The following is a 25,488-nucleotide window of genomic DNA, read 5'->3' as shown; positions in this document are numbered from 1 at the left end:
CAGAGAGGCAGCGGTGGCCAAGCCGAGTGGCAGCTCACAGACACCAGGCATCCTGTCCAGCCGTGCTGGCTCCTCTCTCGGCACACACGGCGTGTGGCTGCAAACACTTCCCCGCTCCACGCGTCCCGGGAGGCCCCAGCCTCCTGCTGCCCTTGGCAGGGCTGAAATTTGGACGGGAACACACAAACTCCCCCCCCCAAACCTGCCTCCCTAAGTGGCCTCCTTGCATCAGCGCGGCCTCCGGGATGGCTGAGGAGCACTGCAGGCTCTCTAGATCATGGGAAGGGAAGAATTGACCTGGGAAGATTATTTTGGGGTTGGGATTTCCAGCCCTTTATTAGCTGGTGGTTGTGTCAGAGATGGGAGTCCAGGCAAAGCCAGCCTGGAGGCAGGGCACTGCCGGCACCACCCCAAGCTACCCATTTTGGGGGAAAACAAGGGGATTTTTGGAAGCACCCGTTCCGCCCGTACCCTCACGTGCTGGTGGGCGAGCTGCTCCACTTGCTGCTGATGCAGGCTGGCGAGGAAGAGCTGGTGCTGCAGCTGCTGCGTGTGCTTCAGGGCCAGCAGGGCGGTGTCGGAGCCGGGCTTGACGACGCGCTGCCCGATGCGCAGGTCCATGGGGGCGGCCTGGGGCACCCGCGGGGAGGTGCACGGGTTCACAGCAGCTGTGGAGACACAAAGCGGGGTGAGAATCAGCACGGAGAGGGGTCCCCCGTGCCTCGTACCCCTGGAAAAAGCGACGGCAACGTCAGGATGGGGTGAGGATACCCCGGCGCGCAGGAGGGCGCCGCGAGGAATGCGCCCTGCTGCCGAGGAGGGCTTGCCACATCCCATCTGCTGCCTGCGAAAGCCTCCTCCGTCATCCAGGCAGAAATCCTGGGAGTTAGCCGCGCTTGGAGAGCCTCCAAGGTGCTGCAGGCACCTCTCCCCGACACCACGGCTTCCCAAAGCGGAGGCGCTCCCATCCTGCCGGGCTGCGCGGCTTCCCCCGTCCTCACGGGACCACCTGGAGCAGCCTCGACAACAGGGATCGAGGCATCCAATGCCCATACAGAGGCACAAGGCATCCAAAACCCCTCACAGAGGGAGATTTTCACCCAAAGCCTCGCTGAGCTCACCCCACAGGTCAGCGCAGAGCAGCGCTGGCCGCCTCCGGCACGGCACCGCTGCAACCCCGCGAAGAAATAGGGGCGACCTGCACCCCCGTGGGAAGGGCAGGCAATGCCCCCCACCCTGCCACAAGGATGCTGCCCCTCCTCCTGCATCTCCGCAGCCCAATTTAGCCCAGCGAAGCCACCCGCGGGGAGCTATGGGGTGGTGGTGGCAAGGGGACATCGCTCGCCCCCAGCACAGGCTGCAGGGGGATGCTCCAAAAAGCGCAGCAGAACGGGGACGAGCGAGCACAACGGTAACTCAAGGACACACAGACAGCCCCGAGGGGCTTGTGGCATCCCAAAAACACAGCCAAGGCAGCTGCTGCAGCTTCGCCACGAGCCCTGCACGCAGGGAGGGGAAAAGAAGCTGGGAAGGGGCGGGTGGGCAGGAAATCCAGCAAAGGGGACGCTCTCGCAGGGCCGAGAAGCGATTGTTTTCCACAAGTAGTGAAGCAGCTCAAGTTAAAAAAAAAAAAAAAAAAATTAAAAATAAAAATGCAAATGTTATTTTTATAGGCAGAGCACCACGCCCTGCGCTGTGCAAACCTCAGCTCCGACGACATCGGGGAGCTTGTGCTGATGCTTGCGATATTGCAGGAGAAATCTCGGCAGGCTCCAGCCCCGTAACGCAGCAACCGAACGGGGGGGAACCTGGCAAAGCCCCAGCACGGCACAGGACAGGTCCCAAACATCGGCTCCCATCCGTGCAGATGATGAAATGCACGGCCCTACAAAAGTGGGACCAGCTCTGGACAGCCTGAGCAGGGAAAGCTGCCCCAAATCCATGGATAAATGTTGCTCCCCACCAGCTAAATCCCTTGGGACACAGCCCCGATGCTCCCAGGGAAGCCCCATCCCAGGACTGCCCCCACTCTCTCCATCTCATTGATCCCTGCCTGGGATTTCATTTGTCTCTGGCTAATTGGCTCTAATTGCTGCACCCTGGTGTGCCACCAGGCTGAGGACCAGAACAGCTGAAAGCCCCTGAGGTTCAGCTGTGATGCCCCGAGATGGGCAGGATGAGACCTCGGGCAGTGCACAAGCAGCTAAACGTGGTTCAGAAGCATTTTTATGACCCAACCCGAGCCCAAGGAGCGTTTCCCTAAGCAAGGAGACCTTTCCTCTGCTCTCAGCCCTTTGCTTCTCCCTTCCACACCTGCAAGCAGCCGTGCACGGGTCCAGAAAACGCCGCCAGGCTTCACGGTGCTGCCAGCTCATCCCCGCGGTGCCCGGCGCTGCTCCAGAAACCTCCCAGCTCCAGCCAGGGCCCCGGATCCTTGCTAACCGTCGGTGATTTTGAAGGATGGAAGTGAAAAGATGCCAGGCTGCCACCTCCCGGCTTCCCAGCTCGCCTGGTCCCCATGCCACAGCGAGGAGGAGGATGCGAGGAGGGAGGAAGGCTGGAGCTCAGCGCTCCCCAGGGGTGCTGGGCTGTGACGAGCAAACTTTGGGGTAGGAAATGGGGATTTCTGGTGGCACCCAGCCCATCAAATCCCCAATATTGGATGCTGTCTAGCTGCAGGAACCTGCCGAGGCTCAGCCATCCCTGCGTCCCCTCCAGCCAAGCTGTCCTGCAGCGGGACAGGAGCTGAGACCACGAGTGCCAGGCTCGGCTTTGAGACGTGGAAAAACACTGCTGAAGCATCGTTTGGAGAGGAAAAGTGGGCTGTGAGGGGGACGGCACCGATCCTCTGTGCCCCAGCCTCCATCCTCACAGCCTCCCCTCCGCTTGTGGTGCTCAAAGCACCCGGAGGGAGCTCCCGGAGCGGCCCCAGGCTGAGCTCAGCAGCAGCAGCCCTGTTCTCACCTCTCCTTCCAGCCATCCGCTGCCCTTCCAGCACCAACCTGGGGCAGAAAAGGGGGTGAGGAGGGCTGAGGGACAAGCCCAGGGGAAGGACGAGGAGAGGGGGGCGTCGAGGGGAGGCGAGGATGGAAGGCGCTGGCCGGGTGTCTGGGAATCTCTCTGCCTCATTTGTTTCAGACTTTTTAAAAACAAACTCCGAAGCAGCAGCAGCAGCGGAAGGGAAGAAGTGGGAGGGAAGGCGTGCGCCGGGGGGGGAGAGGGAGGCCGGGCAGGCCAGCGGCCAGAAAAACAACTCCTCATCTTGCTCCCGGAGCCAGGAAAAAGGCTGTCGAGCGTTCCCCGCGGACCCAAAGGCAGCGGCCGCGCGGAGAGCCGCCCCGCGGGGAGGCTGCGGCCAAACGGGGCCGGTGGGGAGAGGGGAGGACGAGGGCAGGGATGAGGAAAGGCTCAGTAGGAGGGCACCCAGACCCCTGCGGAAAAAAAAAAAATCGGGGTTTCAGCTTCTTTGCTGGGTTAAAGGCGCGAAGCTCGGGGTGATTTTGCAGAGCTGGAAAGGCGGCGCTCGGCGGAGCGAATTCCAGCGCAGAGCCGCTTGCGGGCAGCACCCTGGGGGTGCCCACCCTGTCCCTCCTGCAGCTCCGAGCCCCCCGCACGAAGCCCTTCCTGCCCTGGGAGCTGTTTGTTTCAGCCGTGACCTCCTTCGGCAGCTTGAATTCATTTGGGGTTCGCTGCCGGGCCCTCGGCCAGGAGTTACAGTAAACAACTCCCCTCCGCCGCAGCCTCCGATGCGACGCTCGCGCATGATTCAGGGGGCAGGCGGCCAGGCGAGCGGCTCCTCCTCTTCCCCTCGCCCCAGGAAAGGGCCCCGCAGCCAAAACCCGGCACCTCGAGGGCTCCCGGGGGGGCTGCCCCCTTCCCCGAGGGCACCCACGTCCTGCTGGGGACCCTCGGAGGCCACCAGCGCCGCATGGGGACCCTCAAAACGCCGCCGAGGGGCTGCCTCCAGCTCCCCAGCCGTGCGTGCAGGGCGAAGCGAGCATCCTCCTCCTCCTCCCGGGGAAAAAGAGGCGGTTTTTGGGACAGGCTCCTCTCCCGCCTGCCAACATTTTTATTTATTTTATTTTTTTTTTTTTTTTTTTTTTGAGGCTTATTTTTAGTCCGCGAGAACGTTCGCATGGGAAGGCCGGCGCTGGTGGCCAGCCCGGCTCCACGGGCACCACGGCGGCACCGGGGAGGGGGGCAGAGCTCAAAGCTCAACCCCACCACGGGAAGGCGCAGGCTCCCGGCGAGGACACGACGCTTCCCCCCAGCTCCTTCCTCCTTCTGCTAAATAAATCACAAACGGCAAAGCCGAGCTGCTCAAACTGCTCAGCCCAGGCGACGCAGGAGGCGGTTGGGGCGCAAAGCAGCCGCAAAGAAGGGGAAGGGAGAGGGGGGGGAAGGAAGGTTTTTGCCTTGCCCCCCGTCAGCACCGGGGACGTCACCGTGCCGGCGGTGGCACGAGGAGGTTGTTTTTTTGGGTCACCCAAGGCGGGCAGGTGGCAGGGAGGAAAACACGCCAGGAGGAAGCCGAGGAGGCGAAAGCGGGGCCCCGCGCGCGCGGAGGCGAGGGCCCCGGGGGGTGCCGAGCCCGTTGCACAAACCTCTCGGCACCTGGGCAGGTGGAGCCGCAGCAACACCCTTCCTCCGCGGGAAAAGGGGAGGTTGCAACACGGAGACAGCGGCTGCAACACGGCCACAGGGGCCACGGAGCTGCCTCTCCGCAGCCGGCCCCGGGAAAGCCACCGGCAAGGCGAGCGTGAATGCAGGCTCTGTGCTCCGCAGCCCCGAGCGGGTTACGAGCATTTTCCAGGCTGCTCCACCAGCCGGCCTCTTCCTCCTCCTTCCTTCCTTCCTTCGCTCTCTTTGCACCCCAAGGAAGCGAAGGAGGAGAGACGAGGAGCACTTGGAACAACGGAGCCAAGCTCTGCACCCCCCCGAGCGCCGGCTTTGGGGCTTCTCCTGCTCCACCAGCCCTCGAGTGCCCCCTGCTAAGATTTTTGAGCAGGGTGAAACCCGATGGCAGCGACTTTCCCAGGCCAGTGGCATTAATCCGGAGCTGTGGCAGCTCCTTTTCCCCGGGGGGAAGCCACCAGCCTGGGCCAGCCGCCTCCCGCAAAAACACAAAGCGCCGCAGAGCGCTCGGCTTTTGGCATTTCCTGATTTTTATTTTTTTTTTTTTGAACGAAGGCGAGATCAGCCGTCAGCAAAAAGCTGCAATTATATAAGAAGGGAATCGAGGAGGGAGCAAACAAAGGCAGGAGAGCGGGCTGGTAAGGAGCAAACCAGCCCCAGAGGAGCTCCGGGGCTCCGCAGCCCCTCGCCGTCCCCGTCCCCGTTTCGCGGTGCTCGCCGCTCATCGGCCAGCCCCAAGCTTTGGCCGAGGCCGAGCAGGAATTAAAAGCAGTTTTTGCAAACCGTTTCCCATCTTCTGTTGATTAGCTGTGAAAGGTTCAGAGTTCAGGCGGGTTGAAGAATGCATGTGATTAAAAACATTCCTCTTTAATAAAAGGAAGAGGTCTCCTCCAGAGCCACGCACAAGTAACAAAAATTAGCCGGAGGGGATTTGTTCAAATTAAAAACACTTAAATCAGAAACCACACGAAAAAGACTATGTTGAAATAACATTAAGATCACAAAGCTGGGACTCAAGAAATAGGAAATCCCAGAGTCAGGGTACCTCGCATAACCTCCCCGTGGCCCCTGGGGTATCCGCACCAAGGCGCTGGCTTTAATTACGGGGCCAAACGCCGCGCTCCCGACGAAGGACGACAGCAGCAGAAGGGGGATCGCCCCGTTACCTCTGCCCTGCTGCAGTGGGGACACGTGTAGGAACCCCACAGAGGGCAAGGGGAACCCCACAAAGGGCGCAGGGAACCCCACAGAGGGCGCAGGGAACCCCACAGAGGGCGCAGGGCGCCGCTCCCCTTGCCCCTCTGCCCCCCTACCTCCATCTGCTCCCGCATCCCTCGAGAGCTCCCTCGCCGGATCCCCCAAAAGCGGACTCTTTGGGGCATTTTCCTCTTTTCCAGCCTTTTAGGGGCAGCACGGGGAGAAGAGCAGCTGCGGGGAAAGCCCCGCGCGGCCGCAGCCGTCCCCAGGCAGCGTCCCGCGTGAGCCATGCGAGCAGATGATGCGGGGAAGATGTAATGCTTGGAGCAGGCGGCTGCCAAGTCCCGGTAACTTTTCGGAGCGTGCTAGCTGGGGCTTTCAAGGGCTTTATGAATCGGCCAGATGTGGGTGGATCCCACTCCTCCCTACCAGACATCGAATTCCTGCTCCAAAAACAAGACGAGGCTGATGCTTCTTTAGGAAAAGCCCCGAAGAGTTTTTCCACAAGGGTAAAAACATAAATATTATTTTTTTTTTTCAGCTATTTAAGCTTTTTTTTTTTTTTTTTTTCTGCTGAAAGCTTCCAGGAAAAAAAAAATAAATAAATGATAAATGGAGGCACCTGACGGTTCGAGTCTGGCAGTCGCACACGTTACAAAACCCCTCCCAAACAGAGGATGAACCACAATTAAAAGCAATGCACCTGAAGCCAACCCGGCTGTGCGCATACACCTGCGAGCAAAGCACGTTTTTTGGGTATTTTAAGCACAAAAATCAGAAACTCCTCGGTTTGAGCCTGCGAACGACTCACACAAGGCCCAAGGAAGCAATGGGAGCAGGGCAAGATCCTTCCCCTGCTGACTCTCGCTGGTTATTTGTGGCTCGTGACCTTTGAGTCAGACATTTAGCAGCCTTCCCTGGGATTTTCTCCCCACGAACGCATGCAGCTACACTGAAAACCGATGACTCCGGGTCCCAACGATCTCTCAGTGCACCGGGGCGTTTGCACTGCAAGGACACGGAGCAAAACGCGCCGTGCCCGGAGCTGTCACGGTTTTGTTTTTTTTTTTTTTTAATGCTGGAGCTGGGAGGTGCTAGATGGATGAAAAAAAAAATAAATATCAGTATTCCACCAAACCATTCTCCCCATCTGGAACATAAAAAAAAGGGGGAAAAAAAAAATCCCTTTCACCCAGGCAGCACCAAGAACCACAGCAACTTCTCAAGCCACAGCCCCGGACTGGTGCTGCTGGGGATGCTCAGAGCCACGGGGCCACGCTGCACCTTCCTGCAGCACCCTTACGGCACACAAGGCATAGGAAGAGGGCTGGGAACCCTTCAGCACGAATTAATTCATCCGTGCTTGCTCCTGCCACATGCTAGAGGTCCGGCTGCACCCACAGCAGGGACGCAGGCACCCCAGCTCCCCAAAAACCTTGAAGCACCAGCGTTGGCTTGGCTCTGGAGCTGCCCTGGCGGCACGAGCAGAGCCTCACAGGTGTGTTTTCGGTGCCTCTTCCAAGGCAGCTTTTCAAAGTGCTCCCAAATCCGCACGCTCAGATTGGCCTGCGAAGTGTTTTGCCCCCGGGGCAAAGCTGGTCAGGAGGATCGCGGGTTCTCCCGCCTCGCCAAATTACCCCACAGCCCCGAATCCTATTACCAGCCTCCAAATTTCACTGTAGGCGATGCTTACACCAAGCAGCTTCCTTTTCGCTCTCCCCTACAGCTCCCCAGGAGCTGCAGCAACCTGCAAACGTGCCAGGGGCTGAGCACCCAGGACGCTGCCCCTGTCCCGGGGAGTTTTAGAAGCCTTCAAAGCACCGGGGCGCGCGCGCACACCGCCAGATCGGCTCAGAAAACCTGCACAGCAAAACCTGGCGGCGGGTTTCCAGTCTAATTCGGAGACTTTTCAGCCTCAGGGACGCAGGGGTAGGGAGCCAAGGGGGGAACTGGGCACGGGCAGGATGGAATCACGCCACGGGCAGGCAACGCAGCGGCTGCGGTTTCCCAAATAGCTGCTCACAACCCCAGCGTAAGGCATCCCCGTCCCTGGCGGCTGTTCCTGTCCCGCCCTGATGGATGGCACCGGTCATGCCTATGCACGCAAGGTGTGCGCGTCTAAAACGAGTAAATAGCTTTTTTTTTTTTGGCTTTTCTTTACCAGTTTCTCTGCAGAAGGGCCACATCCCCACGCCACGCTCGGTGCGGGCAGCAAGGGAGGAGTGGCACAAAGCCGGACCCCTCCGGCTCCTGCCAGCAGCTGCAGCCTCCCACCCACAGCAGCCACCGGCCCCATCCCAAACTAAACTGCGGCACCAGGCTCTCGGGGAGGATGCGAGGTATCCCCAGGAAGCCCGGCCACCACCGCCGTTTCCTCTGGAAGCGAGGGAAATCCAGCACCAAAGGGCTTCGGTGAAGGGGAGCCAAGGCTGCCTGGCGGCGCCGCGCGCTCCCCAGAGCAGCGTGGGCAGCTTCTGCTGGGGGAAACTGCCAGGAAAAGTCCTGAGCCGCACGGAAGGAGCGGGGAATTATCCCCATAGCGCAGCCCACCCCGTCTCTGAGCTCCCCGCTCGATTCCTTCCCACCCGAGCCCCTCGCCTCGTCGCCCAGCAGCGTCGCCCACCTCCTTCCCTCGCAGACACAGCTGGAGAAGGGGCGAGGGCTCGCGGCGTGCTCCCAAAACCTCAAATCCTGCCAACTCCTGCAGGCAGAGATGCACGCAGGCGACGGGCAGCAGCTCCAGGCAAGCAAATCCTCCTGCTCTGCCTCGGCTCCAGCACCCCGGCGGCCTCCAGCAGTGCCATCTTCTCCCGCAGAGCGGGCTTCTCCCGGGCTCCGGCGCGAGGCAACCATCCAGCCTGGAGCCTCACGGCATCGCCTCGCTCCGACGGCGACCCCAGAGCTTTTTGGAGAGGCTCTGGCTGATTTCCTCGTGCCCTGAGCTCCGCTCTCCCAGCCGGTGGGTGCAGGGGCACGCGGGCAGCGAGCGGCACCCTCCGTACGCAGGACGCCTTCGCCGCGCCGGCTCTGGTTACATCAGCACGAGAGGATGCTGCCTCCGTGCCAAGGGAAGCAGAGGAGAGATCAAACGATTAGACAAAAAAAAAAAAAAAAAAACCTCTCCTCAATTACCAGCCCTTTGCATAAGCGGAGGAGAGCGTTCCCAACCGGTTTGGACGGCGCGCTGCCAAGCTGGGCAGCGCTCCCGTTCCGGACCCAAAGCCCGTTTGGGGGTCCCCGCTGCCACCGTGCCCGGCGTGCACGAGGTGACTGCTCCGAGCATCCCACCCAGCAGCCAAAACAGCACGGAGCAACGCCCCAGCCCTTTTGTTTAAGCCTCCCCAGGTAGGAGCAGCCTCGCCTTGCGCTGGGTCGCTGCTGCGCCCGGGCTGCTGTCACCAGCGCTACAGCTCAGCCCACTTTTTTTTTTTCTTTTTTTTTTTTTTTTCCCTGTTTTAATTGCTGCGTGCAACACAGCAAGAGGCCAGCTTGACTCATAAGCCCCCAGGGAGGAGCTCGGGGCTCACAAGCGGTGCTTTGCTTGATCTGGAATCGCTGAGACAAAAGCCTGGACTGCCACAATAGCCGCTCTCAGGCAGTGACTCCTCAAGGGGGACCTGCCCTTTAATCAGGGCCCTTCTGCAGGCTGCAGAGGAGGAAATCCCTTTGGCAAACGCTGGCCGAGGTCCAAGGCCGGGCTGGGAGGCAGATTTGGTCAGGAAAAGAAGTCAAAATAACTCGTGCCCAACGCTATGCAGAGAGCAGGCCAAAAAGGAGGCAGGAGAAACAGCACCGGCGGCGGCACGTGGGGAAGGGGACACCGGGGGAAAGAGGCACAAACAAAGTTCTCCAGGGGGCTGGATGCCCAGATGGTTAAACCACGACCAGCCAGGGCACAGCCGGGGTTACCCAAGAGCTCTTCTGCAGCGCTGAGGGGCTGTGCAGTTAGGGAAGGAGGCTTTCAGGAGGGCTTCGAGGCTGGGGAGGGCTGGGGCTGCCCCAAAAAGCCACGGGGAGGTGCGCGGGGTGCCCACGGAGCTGGCCAAGGATGGCTCGGAGCCCTTGGGTGTCCTCTCCAGCCACCAGAGACCACTTGGCAGCACACGGAGCCGAGCCGTGGTTTTTAGGGCAGGAGCTATTTATGTCAGAGGAAGGAAGCCGCAGCATTTTCAGTTTCCTGCACGGGCACACTTCTGATATCCTTCGCCGTGGGTCTGTCTAGCCCTGCCTCCCGTACCTGGGTCCTCGCGAAGGAGCTGCCAAAAACTCAACCTTGGGCTCAGAGTCGGTGCTGGTGCCGCTGGGGCGAGGCGCAGGCATCAGATCCTTTACTCAGGAGGAGGTTGAAGCGTGCCTGGGTCCAGCAAACCTTTCTGCCACCCCATGGGGACGCCGGTGGCAGCCACCCTGGGCCAGCAGGGGTGCTTGCAAAGAGGTGGGTGAGCCTCCACGCTGAAGCTGGGGAATGCAACAAGGGCTGGAAAAGCTAAAGAAGGCCAAGCCAGGGCAGGGTTTCTCCTGGATCCTGCCAGGAGAGAGCACGAGCAGCCGGAGGATGCGTGGTGGCTGCAGGATGCAGGCAGCCAAAGCACCCGGTGTAGGTACTGGGGGTGCTGCAGGACGTGCGAGCTCGGTGTTCGTGTAGAGGCACTGCCCAGGGAGTTAACCCAGGTTAATCCTGCTGCTGAGCTGCTCGAGCACGGGAAGCAAAGGAGAAAATCATAGACAAAGCCCCGCTGAGCCCCTGAGCCTAACCTCAGCCACCAAGGAACCAGTAAATGTGTTGGGATTCGAGACTTCGGCACTGCCCCGGGCTCGGAGCTGGTGTCAGAACCCAAATCCCCAGCCAGGACCCCAAAACCCACTTCACAACCCAGCCCCTGGCTGGGCACACGCTGCCGAGCCTCACCCAGCCCCAGCTACGAGGCTGCTTCGGGCTCCAGCACCCGCTCGGGACCTTTGGGGCCCGTCGGGCACGGCCACCGCTGGATGTCACCGCGTGTCCCCGTGCCCCGCTGGCGGTGGCTCTCAGATCTCCTCTCCCAGCAGCGGCGGAGCCACCACACCCTTGCAGTTCTCACGGGCAAGTACGAACCTTGGCACGGCCCTCGGCCCGCTGGCAGCCAGCTCCAGCAGGCTCATTAAGTGCAATTAAGCCAGAGTGGGTATTTCCCCCCCCCTCACCGCCGTCCTCCTCCTCCTCCTCCTCCTCCTTTTGGGGATATTGCTTTTAGACAAAATAAACACGGGAGGCTTTGCGTGGGCTCGGGCAGGTGGCTGGCACCCAGGCCCCGCGCAGCAGCAGGTGGAAACGCCGAGGTCTCTGCAAACAGGACCGTGCAAGACCACAGCGAAGCTCACACACCGCAGCACGTTCGTTTTGAAGAGCAGGGAAAGGCTCCTGCCTCAGCCTGAAGTGATGTTTTATTGCATCAGCTGCATCACCCCTAAGCTGCTTTGCAGAACAACCGCCGTCCTCTCGCTTTCTCCCTGCTCAAAGCCACGAAAACGGAGAGGGAGATGGGGACGAGCGCCCCGCACGCCTCCTCCTCCTCCTCCTCCTCCTCCTCTCCCTGCAGCAGGGCAGCCGACAGCAGCACACGTAAGAGGACGAGCGTGGCCGGAACGTCAGCGAGGCAAAAAACACGCAGGCAAGGCCGTCACGCCGAGCCCCGGGGACCGGGCACAGCGCTTTGACGAGCCCCGGAGACCGCCGGCGTTTCGTGCTAACGCAAGGAGCTGGCTCCGACGGCCGCCAAGTAATTGCTCCACTGCCCTGGCACCGCCGCACACCTCCCGGCAGCAGGAAAAGCTGGGAGCTCCCGGGATTTTTGGCTGGTGACGCGGGCTGGCCCCGACCCTGGGCTTCGTCAAGCGGTCGGCGGGGTAAGGAGGGTGGCACCGAGACGGGCACGTGGCGGGGGCCGTGCCCAGAGGACGCGGCCGCTGCGCTGCGTCCCCGTTCCCCACGGGACAAGCGGAGAGCCCAGAGGGATCCTCAAAGCTTTCTGCTCCACCACGTCAAAAAACAGCCGTCCTGCTCCGTGCTGGGGTTGTCCCGGCACAGATGTGACGTGAGCACGCGCAAGGGGCTGAATTTGGACTCTCCTGGCTGTCCTGGGGTGATCCCAGCTGAGCACACGTGCTCCAGTAAGAGCAAGGCTTTTCCCAGTTTGGCTGCTACTGGGAAGTGATAACCACCCCGGTAAAACTGGCAAAGCTCTCCCGTGCAGCCAAACCCTTGGATGCGTCACGGGCGATGCCTCCACGTCCGGACAGCGGCAGAGGTGTGGCCGCGCTCTGACGAAGATTTTTGCTTCAAACGTTTGGGGTTTACTGGTGTTCGGAGGACCGAGCTGCAGCAAATATAGATCATTTCCCATCTTAATTCTGCTTTCACTTCCTGGCACGTGGGAGCCCAGCCTCCTCCGGCACAGCAAGCCTTGACTCTGCGTGCCCACAGCAGCCAGAGCGGTGCAAAAAAAAAACAACACAGGAGGGGTTTTGCAGCAGTTCTTCGCCACCACCAGAGCCTTGTCCACAAGAAAAAGAACTTAAAACAGCCCAAAAAGAAACAGAACCCCTTTCAAAGGCCATATTTCTTCTCAACGAGGTGACCTTCCCATTGCCAGGGCACACCTCTCCATGGTTTAGAGGCACCGGCTGCACGCGGGTTATCCTCCCACCCCTGCCCCAACACCTCCACGCGCACATCCACAGCAAAGCGTGGCGCTGGGGGAATTTCTAACATTAGGATCCCACTTTGCCCTCCCCAGATACCTTCCGTTGAGAGCCAACAACATCCCAACAGCCTCAAGTGAGAGCTGGGAATGAAGGACACGGAGGCAGCAGCATCTCCTGCAGCACCGGGGCTGGGACTCAGCAGCCCCTCGACCTGGGCGGAGCGGGTCGGCGCGTCCAAGCGCAGCGGTTGTGCCTATTGCACAAGCAGCAGCCAGCAAAATCCTCTCCCCTCCCCGCGTCCCTTTGAGGCAAAAAGGAAGAAGGCTGGAAACATCCTTCCTCTCCTCCGGACAATGAGATGGAAATAGCACAGGAGGAGCGGCGGAGGCAGCGGTGGCTCCGCGAGGCTCCGGTGCCTGGCCAGCGGCGAGGACCGCGCGCAGCCGACGGTTTCCTGCCATTGTCCCGGCCGTGGCCAAGCCCCGCGCAGCTGCACCCGGCCTGGAACAACAAAAATGGGACCCTCGAGGCCAAAGTCATCTCCACTGCGATTTAGGGGCAGAAGGAAGGTGAGACACACGGCCAGAACCGCCCCAAAGCGCAAACCCACAGCCCTGCCCGCGCTCAGACCCCGTGCGCAGCGGCCAGCGCTGGGATAAACCCCACTCCTCAGGCTGGTGGGATTTTGTGTTGCACAACAAAAAAAGCTAAGACAGAAGCTCTCCTTTCCTCGCATCCAGTCCAGAGGAAAGAACAAGGCCCCTAGAAAGCAGGTTCCACGCTAAATCCAAGCTTTCTGCTCCAAAGGATGGGCACATCCATCCCCATGCAGCACGCACGGCGCCAGCTGGAAAACCCCGCCAGCAACAAAGCCCAACATAAACCCATCCTGCCCGCAGCTCCAACGGGTGAGAAAGGAAGACGAGCGCTGTGCATCCCTGCTGCCTCTGCCCAGCCCGAGCTCCCCGTACCTGCAGTGAGGGGGGACCGGGCACTCCTACAGCAGGCGCTGCTCGCCGAGCCGCTGGCGTCGCGCCCGAAGCCCGGCCGCGCAGGGAGCGCCGCGAGCCCAGCTGCTCCGCTCCCCGAAGGTTCCCAAGAGCATTTCTGCCCCGCTGCCATGTCAAAAATAGAAAGGCAGCGGCGTTATCGTCCTGCAAGCCAATATAGAAAAGTTGACATCCTCGCTGCTAAAAAATCTATGCGGCGGAGGCTATTCCGGAGCACGTAACTCGGGAAATCAGCACAACGTCCTTAAGAGTAGCATACGTTACAGTGACGCACTGCAGCGTTCAGTGCCGGGGGTAAACTTGCCTTCCCCCTCCTCTCGCTTCCCTGTTTTGTTTTGTTGGTTGCTTTTTGGTTGTTTTTTCTTTTTTTTTTTTTTTTTTTTTCAGGCTTTTATGCGTCCGCCACGGGCCGCCTTGCTTGCGCTGGCCTCCGAGCAGGGTGAGCAGGCTCGCACGGCACTCCCGCAGAAGAACGCGCTGCCCCGGTGCTGCCCTCGCAGCTGGGAAAGCCAGCGTGATCCAAGCTGGGAGTGGACTTGTCACCGGCCTCCCTTAACGCTTTCCAGCTCCAGCTGCTGCAGGGCAGGCGGCAGCAACGTCCCTGCGGCGTGGGGAGAGGAGGTATTCGGGTGCTCCGTCCCTGCTCCAGCTGCCGAAGGGTGAAAGCCGTTTGTTTGCAGGCTCCTCACAAAGCCCCGAAGGGAGAAGCCACCAGCGGTGACCCCAGCGGCAGGAGGGCGGCCGAGCTTCCCCATCCATCACCCCTGCTGACTCAGGAGGGAGGGGGCCTCAGCCCGAGCCTCATTCTTGGAAAGGGAAGATTTCTACGCAAGCTCGGCTTTTCCATGAGTGTTTGTGCGAACGCGCCGCACCGCTCCCACCCAGCTGGGACCGGGCTGCGAGATCCAATTTCGGTTTTTTTTTGTTTTTTTTTTGTTTTTTTTCGACAAAAATCACACGGGAAATGAGGAATGCATCAGGTCACCTCCAGCCCCAGGGTTCTTCTGCAAAGGCAGCCTTAGGAGAGGGGAGCCACGGGCTGGGGATGTCCTTCCAGCAGCTCCCCGGAGAGCTGCTCTCCGTGGAGATGCATCACCAGGATCACAGTATCTCCGCAGAGGGATGGAGAACGGGGTGGGCAGTGCTTTTGAGAGGTCGGGGCCTCCAAGAGGTACCTGGACAGCACAGCAAAGCCCCCAAGGACCTGCTGGATGCAGCCCGTGCCCACCTCGCCAGGGGCAGCAGCAGCCTGGCAGCAGGAGGCTGGAGGCATCGGGGTTCAGACACCACCACCACCCACCCCAAAAACACCTCCCGCTCCTCGCTGCAGCAGCGAGGCCGCCAACAGACTCGTGCAGATGCGGCGAACAGACCGAGCATGACTCCCTTCACCCCCCCTCTCCCTCCCCTTCTCCCCAAAACAAAACACACACCCAAAAACAGGAGGAAACCAGGCAGGAAAAACCCGGCGGTCATTCGACAACTATTTCAAGCCTCCCCTCTCCCAGGAGGGAGCCGGTCTGACTCCCACCACGTCCCCTCCAGCCGTCCCGGAGCTGCCTCGTGCCCCCCACCCCGATCCCGTGCCAGCTGCCGGCTGGGCTGCTGTGTGCTGGGGCTGCTTTCTCCTCGTTTCGTACCGTGCACATCTCAGCTGGCATTTCAGCGCGGAGCCAGCGCCAGACTTCTCTCCGCTGAGCCAACGCGCTTGGAAACGCATGACGACTTGAGCAGATTAATTGGAAACACAGCCCGGGTGTTGCAATCCCAGGAATGACTCCAATTTCAGGAACAAATGTTTTCATCTCGAACTGGGAGCAGTCACCCAAGTGGAAGGGCGCATTTTTGTTGCTGTAGCTCACCCCTCCCCTGGCGTGCGGGCGGTGGGAAGGGAGCAGCACCGTGCCCCGCTGGGGAGGCTGCGCAGGCACTCGCATCGCCAGGAGCTGCTGCTGCAGGGATTCCTGATGCTCCCAGCCAGCTCCGGAGAGGGACAGCCGAGGTTTGCCCATGTCTCTTCTCTCCTCTTGCAGCAGCGTGTTGTTCCTGTCGCGGTCTGGAGCTCTCTCTACCAACAAGGGGGGAGAAAACGAGGTGCCGGGGTTCCTGCTGCGGGTCCCAGGTCGCCGAGGGTGGCCGCAGGGCGAGCAGAATCCTCCTGAGGCTCCGTGAGCATCCCCTGGGCAATGAATGCTTCCTGCTCCTGCCCGGGTGGCTTCCCAAAAGGCCACTTTCCCAACCCAAAGGCCCAGCAGGACCTGCTCCACCACATCCACCACACTCACACATGGAAATTCTCCCCCCCCCAAAGGACATTCTGCCCAAATTAGGGTCCCCAAGGTGCCAGCTCAGGTCTCCAAAGCCAAGCCCAGAAGCAGCTCAAGGAGAAAGGGACCTATTCCCCCAGGGAAGGTCCTGGGCTGAACGTGCCAGAGGCTGAAAATAAATCCCCACGGGACCATTCGCTCCATCTAGTGGCAAGCCATTCCTGTGCTCCCCTCTCGTTTCTCCCCCTCTACAGCAGCCGCTCTCCCCCTTCCAGGAGTTTGGCCATCGGTTTTGCCAGCCCTTTTTGCTCAGCGCTGCTCCCTGCCAACCTCCCGTGCTCTCTCAGGTGGTCCCTCCCTCCGCAGCCGTGGCAGCTCTCGAACTCCTGCTCGCCCTTGGCTGCCAAAACCAAAGAGCTCCTCCACGGCTCAGCAGCTGCGCAGCGGCTTCTCCCGAAGCTGAAGGTGATAAGGGAAGAGGAAAAGCTGGTCTGTGCACCCGCAGAGCCCTGGCAGGGAAGGCAGCCCCGATACCCCGCTGCCAGGGCTCCTGCAACCCAAGAAAAAAACTGTGTGGGCTGTGGAAAAGGGCACGAGGCTGCTCCTGGAGAAGAAACTGCGCGCCGAGAGCCCAGGGACGGGCTCGGGGAGCTGCCAGCTCGCTCCTGCGAGCCTGCACACGCAGTTAGCAAGCACCCAAGTGGGAAAGAGGGACGGGAGGTGCTGCAGATGCTTTGCTGATCCCCCCCCCGACTGCTGCAGAGAGACGTGGAGCAAGGCCTGGGTGAATTCCTGCTTTGGCAGGGGCGCAGCAGGAGAAAGTCCCAGGCGGAGCAGCAGCAGGGACCTGGAGCGAGCGAGCCCAGCCTGGAAGGAGGACGGGAGGTCAGGCTGGATAAAAAGCGTTTTAACCTTCCCACAGAGCTCAGCTCCTGCAGGTCCCATTTCTGCTGGCTTCTCCTCCTCCACCAGCTGTTTGGCCTCCCTCTTCGGCAAAGCCTGCCAGGGCTGGAGCCGGACCCGAGAGCACCGCGGACACCGCGGTTTCTCCACATCCCGCTGCTGCACGGACAGCCCAGGGCTTCACAACCCCTTCCTGAAGCCCCCAACCCAGGTCCAGGCTTAAATCCACTGCCCCCAGCCCTAAACCCAATTCATCCTCTTGAAAACGTGTCAAATGCCAACGCAAGGCACAAATCTGCTGGAAACTATCCACCCGCGACCGAACCCTTGCATCGACGCCACGCAAGCCGTAGCTTTTCTGCAATTCATTTAGATATCCTGACAAAACGAAACCACCGGGTTTGGTAATGAGATACCACTCGTGGAGCTTCGCTCATTCCAGAGCCCGCTGTGAGATCTGCATTTGGGACACCCCTCAATTTCCAGCCAGAACATCTGCGCCCTAATGCTGAACACGCAACCGGTCACCTCTCCTCTAACCTGGGCTCTCAGCAGCAGCGGGGGCAGCTCCGGCGAAGCCTCAGCTCTCGCTCCCATGGTCGGCGATGCCCAGGAGGTGCTGAGCAGAGAGGAAGACGGAGGGGAGAGCCGCTGGGTGTTGCAAGGATGTCCTCGGGCAGGCAGCAGCGCTGGGAGGCCTCCCCCGGCGAGCCAGCAGATAAGGCAGCGAGAGGGAGGACATGCAGATCTCTGCAGATCCAGCACACGCCCAAGCTCAGACCGGCCCCAGCCCACAAATCCTTCTGCAAGCTCCTCTGTCCCACCTCCAGATGTGCCAGCACCCCATCCTACACCCCGCGTCCCCTCCCAGGCTTCTCGGCGCACACGCCCTCCACCTTCTTGGCTCGCTCGGCGAATTGTCCCAGACACGTCTGCCTGGTGTGAAACGGCCCCGGCGTGCCAGCACCCCCGGCCTCTCCAGCAGGGAAGCAGCCAAACCCCATCACTCCTTCCCATCGCCGTCGCAGGCCATCATCATCACCCAGGCTGGGCTCCTGGAGGAGGGAGCGAGCCTCCAGCCGGGCAGCAAAGCGACTCGGGAGCAAGCTAGACCCAACGAGACGTCCAGCAGAGTGCCACCAAGATGAAAAAAAATAAATAAAAAGCCTTCCGGTTCCTTGAGCTTGATGGATCTTCCAAGGGCTCGTCGCCATCGCCGTGCCAAACCCACACCTCAAGGCACAAACCAAAAAGGCAGCCAGGAAAAGAGATGGGAACCACGGGGAGATTTGGAGCTCTCCAGGCTCCAGGCCATTCCCCAGAGCCTCCTTTTTGCTGTGATTTGACACAAGGAGAGAGCAGACGTGGGGCTGCTAGGATGGTTCACTGCAGATGGACAGGGCCAGCACCCAAATTGGGTGCCAGCCTCTGTCCCCACTGCTTCGGCCCCTTTGTTTGGATACCTTGAGGCTCCTTTTGACTCCAAGCTGCAGCACCGTCCCTTCCTTCCAAGCAAATACTCCATTTTTGTTGGCGTGAGGCTCTCCCAACAAGCCTCAGCCCTTTCCTGCCATCTCAGCTCGTGCTCAGGGGTGTGGATGCCGTTGATCCACAGCCCCTAACCCAGCAGGGAAGCGCACACACGGTCCTGCAGAGCAGGCACGGCAGAGCTAAGCTGCAGGCACATCTTTTCTGCTCCGCAGCATCCACCTCAGGAGCATTTCACAGCCACAAACCACCGGCACGGAGCTCCTGGTGTAGTCTGTGCTCCCGAGGAAGGACCCAGCCGCGGTCTTTACAAACCTAACGAGAAGCAAGGCTCCTACCTGTCCGTACAGGGCTCCCTCAGGTTGCTGCTCGCCTCCCAGCTGAGGTTGCATTGCAGCAAGCCCTCTTGGTGACAGACGAGAGGCAGAACCACCACCCCTGCGTGGTTCCAACCCGCTGTCGGGGATTATTTTAAAGCAGAGCAAGCGCACGGAGGTGGGACCGGGGTGCCAAAGTCCCCGTCTCCAGCCCCCTGCGATCACCTTTGCAGGCTGGGGGGCCAAGGGGCTCCTTTTGGAGTACCTTTCCCTGCAAATGGTTAGGATCTCTGCATCTCTTAACCCTCCTGGAGAGGGGCAGAGGGGTTTGGCACCTGCCACCTTGTCCTTCAGGGTGTCCCACAAGCTGCAGCTGGGCCACCGTTCGGCCCCCCCGTTCCCCTGCTCCCACAGCAGGGCAGCTCGCAGCAAGCCGGAGTTTTTCCCAGCCTCAGCTGCCATTCTGCCTCTTGAATTCCACTGAAAAAAATCAGAAAAAATGCAGAAACAGCCCCTGAGATGCACACGAGGGGCTGGCCGGCACCAGAATCCCTCAGCCCCCTTGTTTGACCTGGGCTATGTGTGACAGCACCCGCGCTGCTTCCAACTCAGCCCTGAAAAATAAAAACCCCAGAGCCTGAGGGCAGGGGAAGATCCAAACCCACCGGCTGGGGATGCATCTGCCAGCGCCGACATTTCAGCAGCACCAACCCCATCACGGGCATCCTAACAACAACGCTCGTGTCGAAATCCCCCACAAAGCCTTCGCGCTGCGGGGAGGCCGCGCCGGCGACGGTTTCATCGGTGCCAATTTCACAACTGCTGACAAACGAGGAGCTCACCGAAAGCCCTTCCTGCCACTCACGGGAGCTCGAAGACTCCGAGCTGCGCGCTGAAGGTACCCAAAAGCTACCAGAAAAGTGAACCCACAGCCTGAAGATGATGGACAGCATCTTAAAACCACGCAAAGCCTGCCTGCCGGGAGGACACGAGGCACTGCTCACCCAACAGCATGCTTCAGCACAAATCGACGTGTGTGCAGAGATCTTTCCTCTGCAGGATTCCAGCTCAAAGCCCCAAATCCTCAAAACACAACAGGAGGAGCCAAGGGCACCCCCAGAAGCCGGTTCCCAGCCCAGGATGCGCTCTAGCCCCGGCGTGCCCACGTTGCTCCAAGCATCTTTAAAAGCTGCAGCCAGCTGGACCCAGCGAGAACAAACCTCAGCCAGGTCTCTCCTTGAGCATCTCCAGCTTTTGGGGCACGGCACGGCCCTATAAGTGTTTTTTAGGGCAAAAGCAGGCTTGGCAAGTGCCGAAACCCAGCTCGGGTGCACCCAGGAGGCTGCGCGCAGCGGGTGCGTACAGGTGCTCCGCGCCCATACAGGTGTAGGACTTGGATGTTTGCCTTCCTGGGTGTTTATCTTCGGGCTGTGTCTGCACACAAGCTTATCTCCGAGAGGAGGGGTGTGTTTCTCCTGCACGGGCTGTTATCTCGAGGGATGTGGGCTTCCTCCAAGGCAAACGCCGCGTGCGCGCCCCGCGGCTCGGTGTCAGCGCCGCTGCGGGCGCCGCTGCTGGGGTTCCTGCTCCTCCCCAGCCCTCTTCTGCCACCAAAACGCGTGGCAAAGGAAAAATACAGCGGCTGCAACAAGGGAGGGAGGTGTGGGAAGGATGGAGCAATGAGAAAGGGATGGCAGGATCCTAACTGACGAGCGCCGATCCCATCTGGATACATTCAGGGTCTCCCCACAGCTGTTGACAGAGTAACCCCTAAAAACCCCGTTTTTTTCCTATAAATGTCTCCTCTCTCATCACCACCCCAGCGCTCCGGTTCACAGAGGGGACAAATAACTCGGCCATTCCTAACGCTGCTCAAACACCCTGAAGATGGGGACCCTGCTCCACACCACCCAGCACATCCCCACCCCTAGACCTGTCCCAGCGCAGCGAGGGGCTCTCCCTGCAGCCACCCCAAGCCACCCCCTGCCCTGTCTTTTAGGAAGGGCCAAATTTGCTGTCCCATCCCTGCAGCATCAATTGAAGGCTCCCACTCCTGTCCCCACACGTGCTGGCACTGCTCGGCTCAGCAGCACCCACTTTTGGGCTGTGCCCTGTGATCCCCCATCGCCCGGGTGCTTCCCCATCGCTCCTCTCCTCCCCAAAACCCCGGGCAGGTTTGCTCCAAGCCTCCTCTCCTGGCAGAGCTCCCGGGCGAGCAGTTTGGGCAGTGGCCACCCTCAGATCTCCCCGCTCCCCTCTAATTTACCCGAGAGCCCTCGGCCTCTCGTGCCCACAAGTTCAACTGTCACGGGCTGTGGGAAACCTCAGCTTTGGAAACGCTGCACGGCCGCGGATGCGACCCTGAGAAATTCCTCGTCCGGAGCTGCTGGTAAGGGGGAGAAGGGGAAATTAAGCAGCCCAGGCTCTAAACTGACCTTGCAGCAGGCGGTGGGGGCTGTAACCCTACCTCTTCCCTCTCTCCCCCCCCCCCAATTCAGCCTCATCCCTCGGCTCGCTCGGTCCCTGCCATTCCTCCTCCACCAGCTCGCCGCTTTCCGCGCGGCTTCCGCCACCATCTGGGCTCCATTTAGGGGAGCTGATGTTTTTCGCAGGGCTGTAATCTAAACTTTGGTGTTGAGTTTACATCTCGCATACCAGCGTCTCACCGCTGAGCCTGGCCACGCCAGAGGGGTGTCTGGGGCCGCCGGGCCCCGTCCTGCCACGGGAGGATGAGGCAGCTCGGCGGCAGCCCGTAACCCGTGAGCCCTAAATGCAGGAAAAGGACTGAGAGCCGTGGATCTGTGTGCACAAATCTGCTGTGGAGCCAGCGAGGCACTGACCCTGCCAGCGGGCACGAGGCTGGGAAGCAGGGCAGCTTCCCCTGGGAGCACGGGGAGGCTGCAGATGGGAGCCGAAGCTCTAAATCAGCATTATCCAGCCTCCATCTCCAGCGGCAGGAAATTCTCTTAATTTTTTAATTTTTTTTTTTGCTTTAAACTCTCCCCTTATCTCCCTCCAAACGGCACAGAGCCTTCCAGAAGAGTCGGGCCCCGTGAGGAGCATCTCTCAGAGCGGGGATGGAGGCTGCCCTTTGGAGAGCAGGGCACGGGCACGGGGGCAACCACGGTGCTTCAAAGCCAGAAAACACAGCTAGGATGCTGCACCTCCAGAAGTGTTGCGTGACAGCTCATCCACGACAGCCCCCGTGCCATCCCCTTGCCCCCAGCCCTGTCCCGAGGGCCAGCTCTGCTCTTCAGCCCTGTGGCCAAAACGTGGCTCGACCCCACTGATCCTCGTGGCCAAGCCAAACCCAAACCCACTGCTTCCATCCTTGGGCTTTTCAGGTGGGATTTAGCCAGTTGTGGACGCCGGGGCTCGGCAGGATTGTGGTGCCTGCACTCACCTCCTGCAGTGAGCTCTCCGCAACGACAGAGCCTTAAAGATGGAAGAAGGATGAAATGGGAGTGATTCCAGGTGAATTATGACCAAGATTCAATCCGGGAGCATCCAGCTGACGAGGACGAGGTCACATCCAGCCAGGCACGGCTCCTCGCAGCACAGCCACCAGCTTCACAGGGACAAATCCAGCGGGGACTTGCGCCCCATCCACCTACCGGCTCAAAGATTGGGTATAGGCAGAGAAGCCAAGCCCTGCTTGAGTACACTCGCTCCAAGGAGGCCAAGCAGCTGAGCCCTGGTCTGTCCTACAAGAAAAGCAGGTTCCAGCCCTGGCTCTGTGAGGGTTGTACAAGCCCTGTTTGCTTTCCCTGCGCTGGGGCAGCAGAAGCACGAGCCTCCTCCCAGAGCCGTGGCCATCGGCGCTCGAGGGCAAAGCCAGCTCTGGGGAGCACCAAGAAGTCCTGCAGGACCGAAGCACCAAGGCACCCCGTTCCTCTGTCCCAAGACACGGCACCGGGCGTGGGATGCAACAACCCAGAGGGTTTTTTGCTTAAAAAAAGGGAAATTTCAAGAAGCTCCGAGGAGCCACCGCTGCGGTTGTGCGCTGCGGTTGTGTATCGAAGCCCGCTGGGTCATCCCAGCAGCTCCAGTGCTGTTGGCAAACCCTTCGTGACCATCAGGCAGGGCAGGAGGACAAATCCAGCCTAATCTTCATGCCAGAAGACGGGGCCAGTGGGAGGAAGGCGAGAAAACCCCGACCCATTGAGCTCAGCAAAACACCAGCCCCGGTACAAGTCCCCACCGGAGGGCCAGAGGAAAATTTTGCCGGCACGAGCCCAAGGCTTATCTGCTGCTCCCCTCCCTTCTCCCACATTTCTGGGATTAAACCAACACTGCTTATCTCCGAATGCTGCCTTTTGAACTGGCACAGCCACGCCACAGATCCCACAACGCTGCCACACGGCCGGGGAGCCCCGAGGACAGCTGCCCGTTCTCCTGGAGCATCCCTGCAGGGCCCAGCACCACGCTTCCACAAGGGATTTAACCACCCGAAGCATCCTCGGGGCTGGATTTCCCCAAGATCTGTAGGAAAACCAGCGTGGAAAGGGATTTTAGCCAGTCGTGCTTCATAACCAAGCACAGGGGAAAGCTCAGGGGCGTGCAGGGGAATCCACCGAGGCCCAGGGCAGCGGGGAGAGCCCGTTAAGCACCGGCCACTGGAGGAGAAGTTCCTCAATGAGGAGCCTCCGTGCCCTGCAGGCAGGCTCCTGCAGCAGTTGCACAGCTGTGCCGGCTTCCCGAGACAGATAAGGCTCAAATGATTCATTCACTCGAAACCTTTATTTGTTCTTGCTTACCCAGAAGGAGCCGGCAGCTGCTAATGCTAAACTGGGACAGCTCCCAAGCCCAGACAAAAGGGCCTGCAAAAAAAAAACGGCCTTAAGGAGGAACCGAGCGTTCAGAAAAAGCAATCCTAGAAGAGGGAGCTAGAAGGAGGGAGCGCGGCGCAGCGCAGGAGGAAGAGGAAGCCAGTAAAGCACCTAAAAATAAGTTTTTCAAAAAAGCAGCCAGGCACAGGACAAAGGCTTTGCCTGCACGTGACCATCACCCGCAGCCGAGGCAGGATGCGAGCTCGGCACAAAGCAGCCCCGAGGATGGAGCTGGGCGAGCTCGGGGTGTGTGGAGAAAGCCAGGCTGGCAGATTTGGCCCCAGGAAGGCACCTTCCTCCCGTGCCATCGATGTCCCGGGGGCAGGATGCTGCTCCTGCCCCTCTAGGGCAGCCTCCGCAGCAGCTTGGGAGGGTTTAAGGGATTTAAACGGAGCTTGGAAAGCGAGATCTGTCCCAAAATGAGGTCTCTAAAACAGGCAAGCCCTGCTGGAGGATGAGCGGGGGGTCCCTCGGGCTCTGCACCTTCAGATTGAAGCAAGAGCTTGTGGGTGAGGTCCAAACCAAGCAGCCAGGCACGGCAGAGGAGATAAGAGGAGATAAGAGGAGCCTGCCCGGTGCTTGCTGGTGCAACCGGGGCCGACACCATCCCCTCCTGCAGCCACAGGGCTGCGGAAAGCTCCCACGTAGGCCCCAGGCTGGGATCCTGGGGTCAAAGCAGCCTTTTTGCTGCCCCAGCACCCAGAAACCTCCCGCAGGGACCCAGCGGGATCCGAGCTTCAGCTCAGCCCCCGTGTACCACACCGCAGGATGCTCCAGGGCGTGCCTTCAGCCAGCCCACCCCGGCTCAGAGCCACAGAAGGAAGAAAAGAATTAAAAAAAAAATCCCCCCAGGGATGGGAAAGGCACTCACAGGACGGGCTGAACATCCCCAGCAGGGCAGATATCCTCAGCCTCAGCGCCCGGCTCTTACTCTGAGAACATCCAGCTAGTTCCGCTCCCGGGAAGCCGCCGCTCCGCATCCCACATTCACTTCTGCTTCGCTCCTGCCACGCACGGATCTGGTCATCGGGGCAGCAGCGAGACGGGTCCGATAAAAGCTCGCCCGGCTGCAATACCCCTCCTTGAGAAATTCGTGCTCACTTCAGGGCTTGTCTTCCCCGCTCCTGGACGCGTGGCTCTCTTCTTCCAGCGCACGGGGCTGCGGCTGCTGGGGAGGGCTCTGCCCGAGCTGCCCTGAAACGCCAAGAAAGCTCCCGCATGGCTCTCCGTCACCCTTCGGTCCTTGAACTCATGACTACTGAGGAAGGCGGCTTGCTCAGCTAACCAGCAAGCTAAGAATAGAGACCTTGAAGTGAAACCGCCGGGGATTGGCAGCTATTTTCAGCGCGCTCAGCCGGCGGGGCGGCGTGACATAAGAGGATATAAAGAGGAAACTGCACAACAACTCTCACCTCACCGAGAAAAATTCGGGTAAGCCGAGGCAGAGCCGCCGCGCGTGCTTTTGAGGCACCCCGGCCACCTCCACGCCAGCCCGTGCAACCAAAAGAGGGTCTGGGGGTGGTACCTGCGGCTCAGTGATGCTCGGGGTACCCCCAGGAGCGGCTCAGCCCCCTTTTTGGTGCTTTCTAGCCCCAAACTGAGCCTTGCGGCTCTCGCCGCGCTTCGAAGGGAGAGTTTGCGATCGCGCCCGGTCGCCAGATGTGCTTCGGAAAAGATCTGGTCTCGGTTAGCAACCACCATTAAGATTCATGCAGGGAAATTTAAATGGCAGCGCTCCGAGGGTGTTTGATTTCAAGCCGTAGGTACCGGGAAAACAAACATACGAGCTACAGTTTCTGGAAACCAAACTCTGCCACCTGAAACCGGTCCCCGCAGCGGCGCTCTGCCACCTCGCCGGCGCACGAGGAGCCTTCGCTGGCACGGCACAAGGTTCTGCTGGCTCATCTCGACCCCCCGAAATATTTTCTCCTGGTTTTTGGATGGGAAGAAGTCGCAAGCCGGGACTGACAGAGCCTGCGGTGCTAAATAAGTGAATTCCTCAAACCTGCTGGTTTTGCGTGTTGTAAAAGCATCCTCCAAACCCTCCGTAGGGCACCGGGAGCACACAGCTCCGATTCCAGCCCTCAGCCAGCCAGCAGCTGCTTCTTATAGCTGATCCTCTGTCCCCAACAGCCCCGGGACAGCAAGGAGCCACCAG

General features: G+C 60.3%; 1 protein-coding gene across 1 annotated transcript in view; it reads right to left on the bottom strand.

The window, feature by feature from the left end:
- Window positions 1-25,488, bottom strand: part of HDAC7 (histone deacetylase 7) — a 71,019-nt gene that overhangs the window by 13,225 nt on the left and 32,306 nt on the right. The window contains exon 2 of the mRNA XM_032204911.1: window positions 472-668. Within this exon, the coding sequence (XP_032060802.1) occupies window positions 472-668 (197 nt within the window). The remainder of the gene's footprint in view (window positions 1-471; window positions 669-25,488) is intronic.

Source organism: Aythya fuligula, chromosome 29 (genome assembly GCF_009819795.1).
Source record: "Aythya fuligula isolate bAytFul2 chromosome 29, bAytFul2.pri, whole genome shotgun sequence".
NCBI lineage: Eukaryota > Metazoa > Chordata > Aves > Anseriformes > Anatidae > Aythya > Aythya fuligula.
Note: the sequence above shows the minus strand (reverse complement) of the source record. Positions and strands in the feature narration are given on the sequence as shown.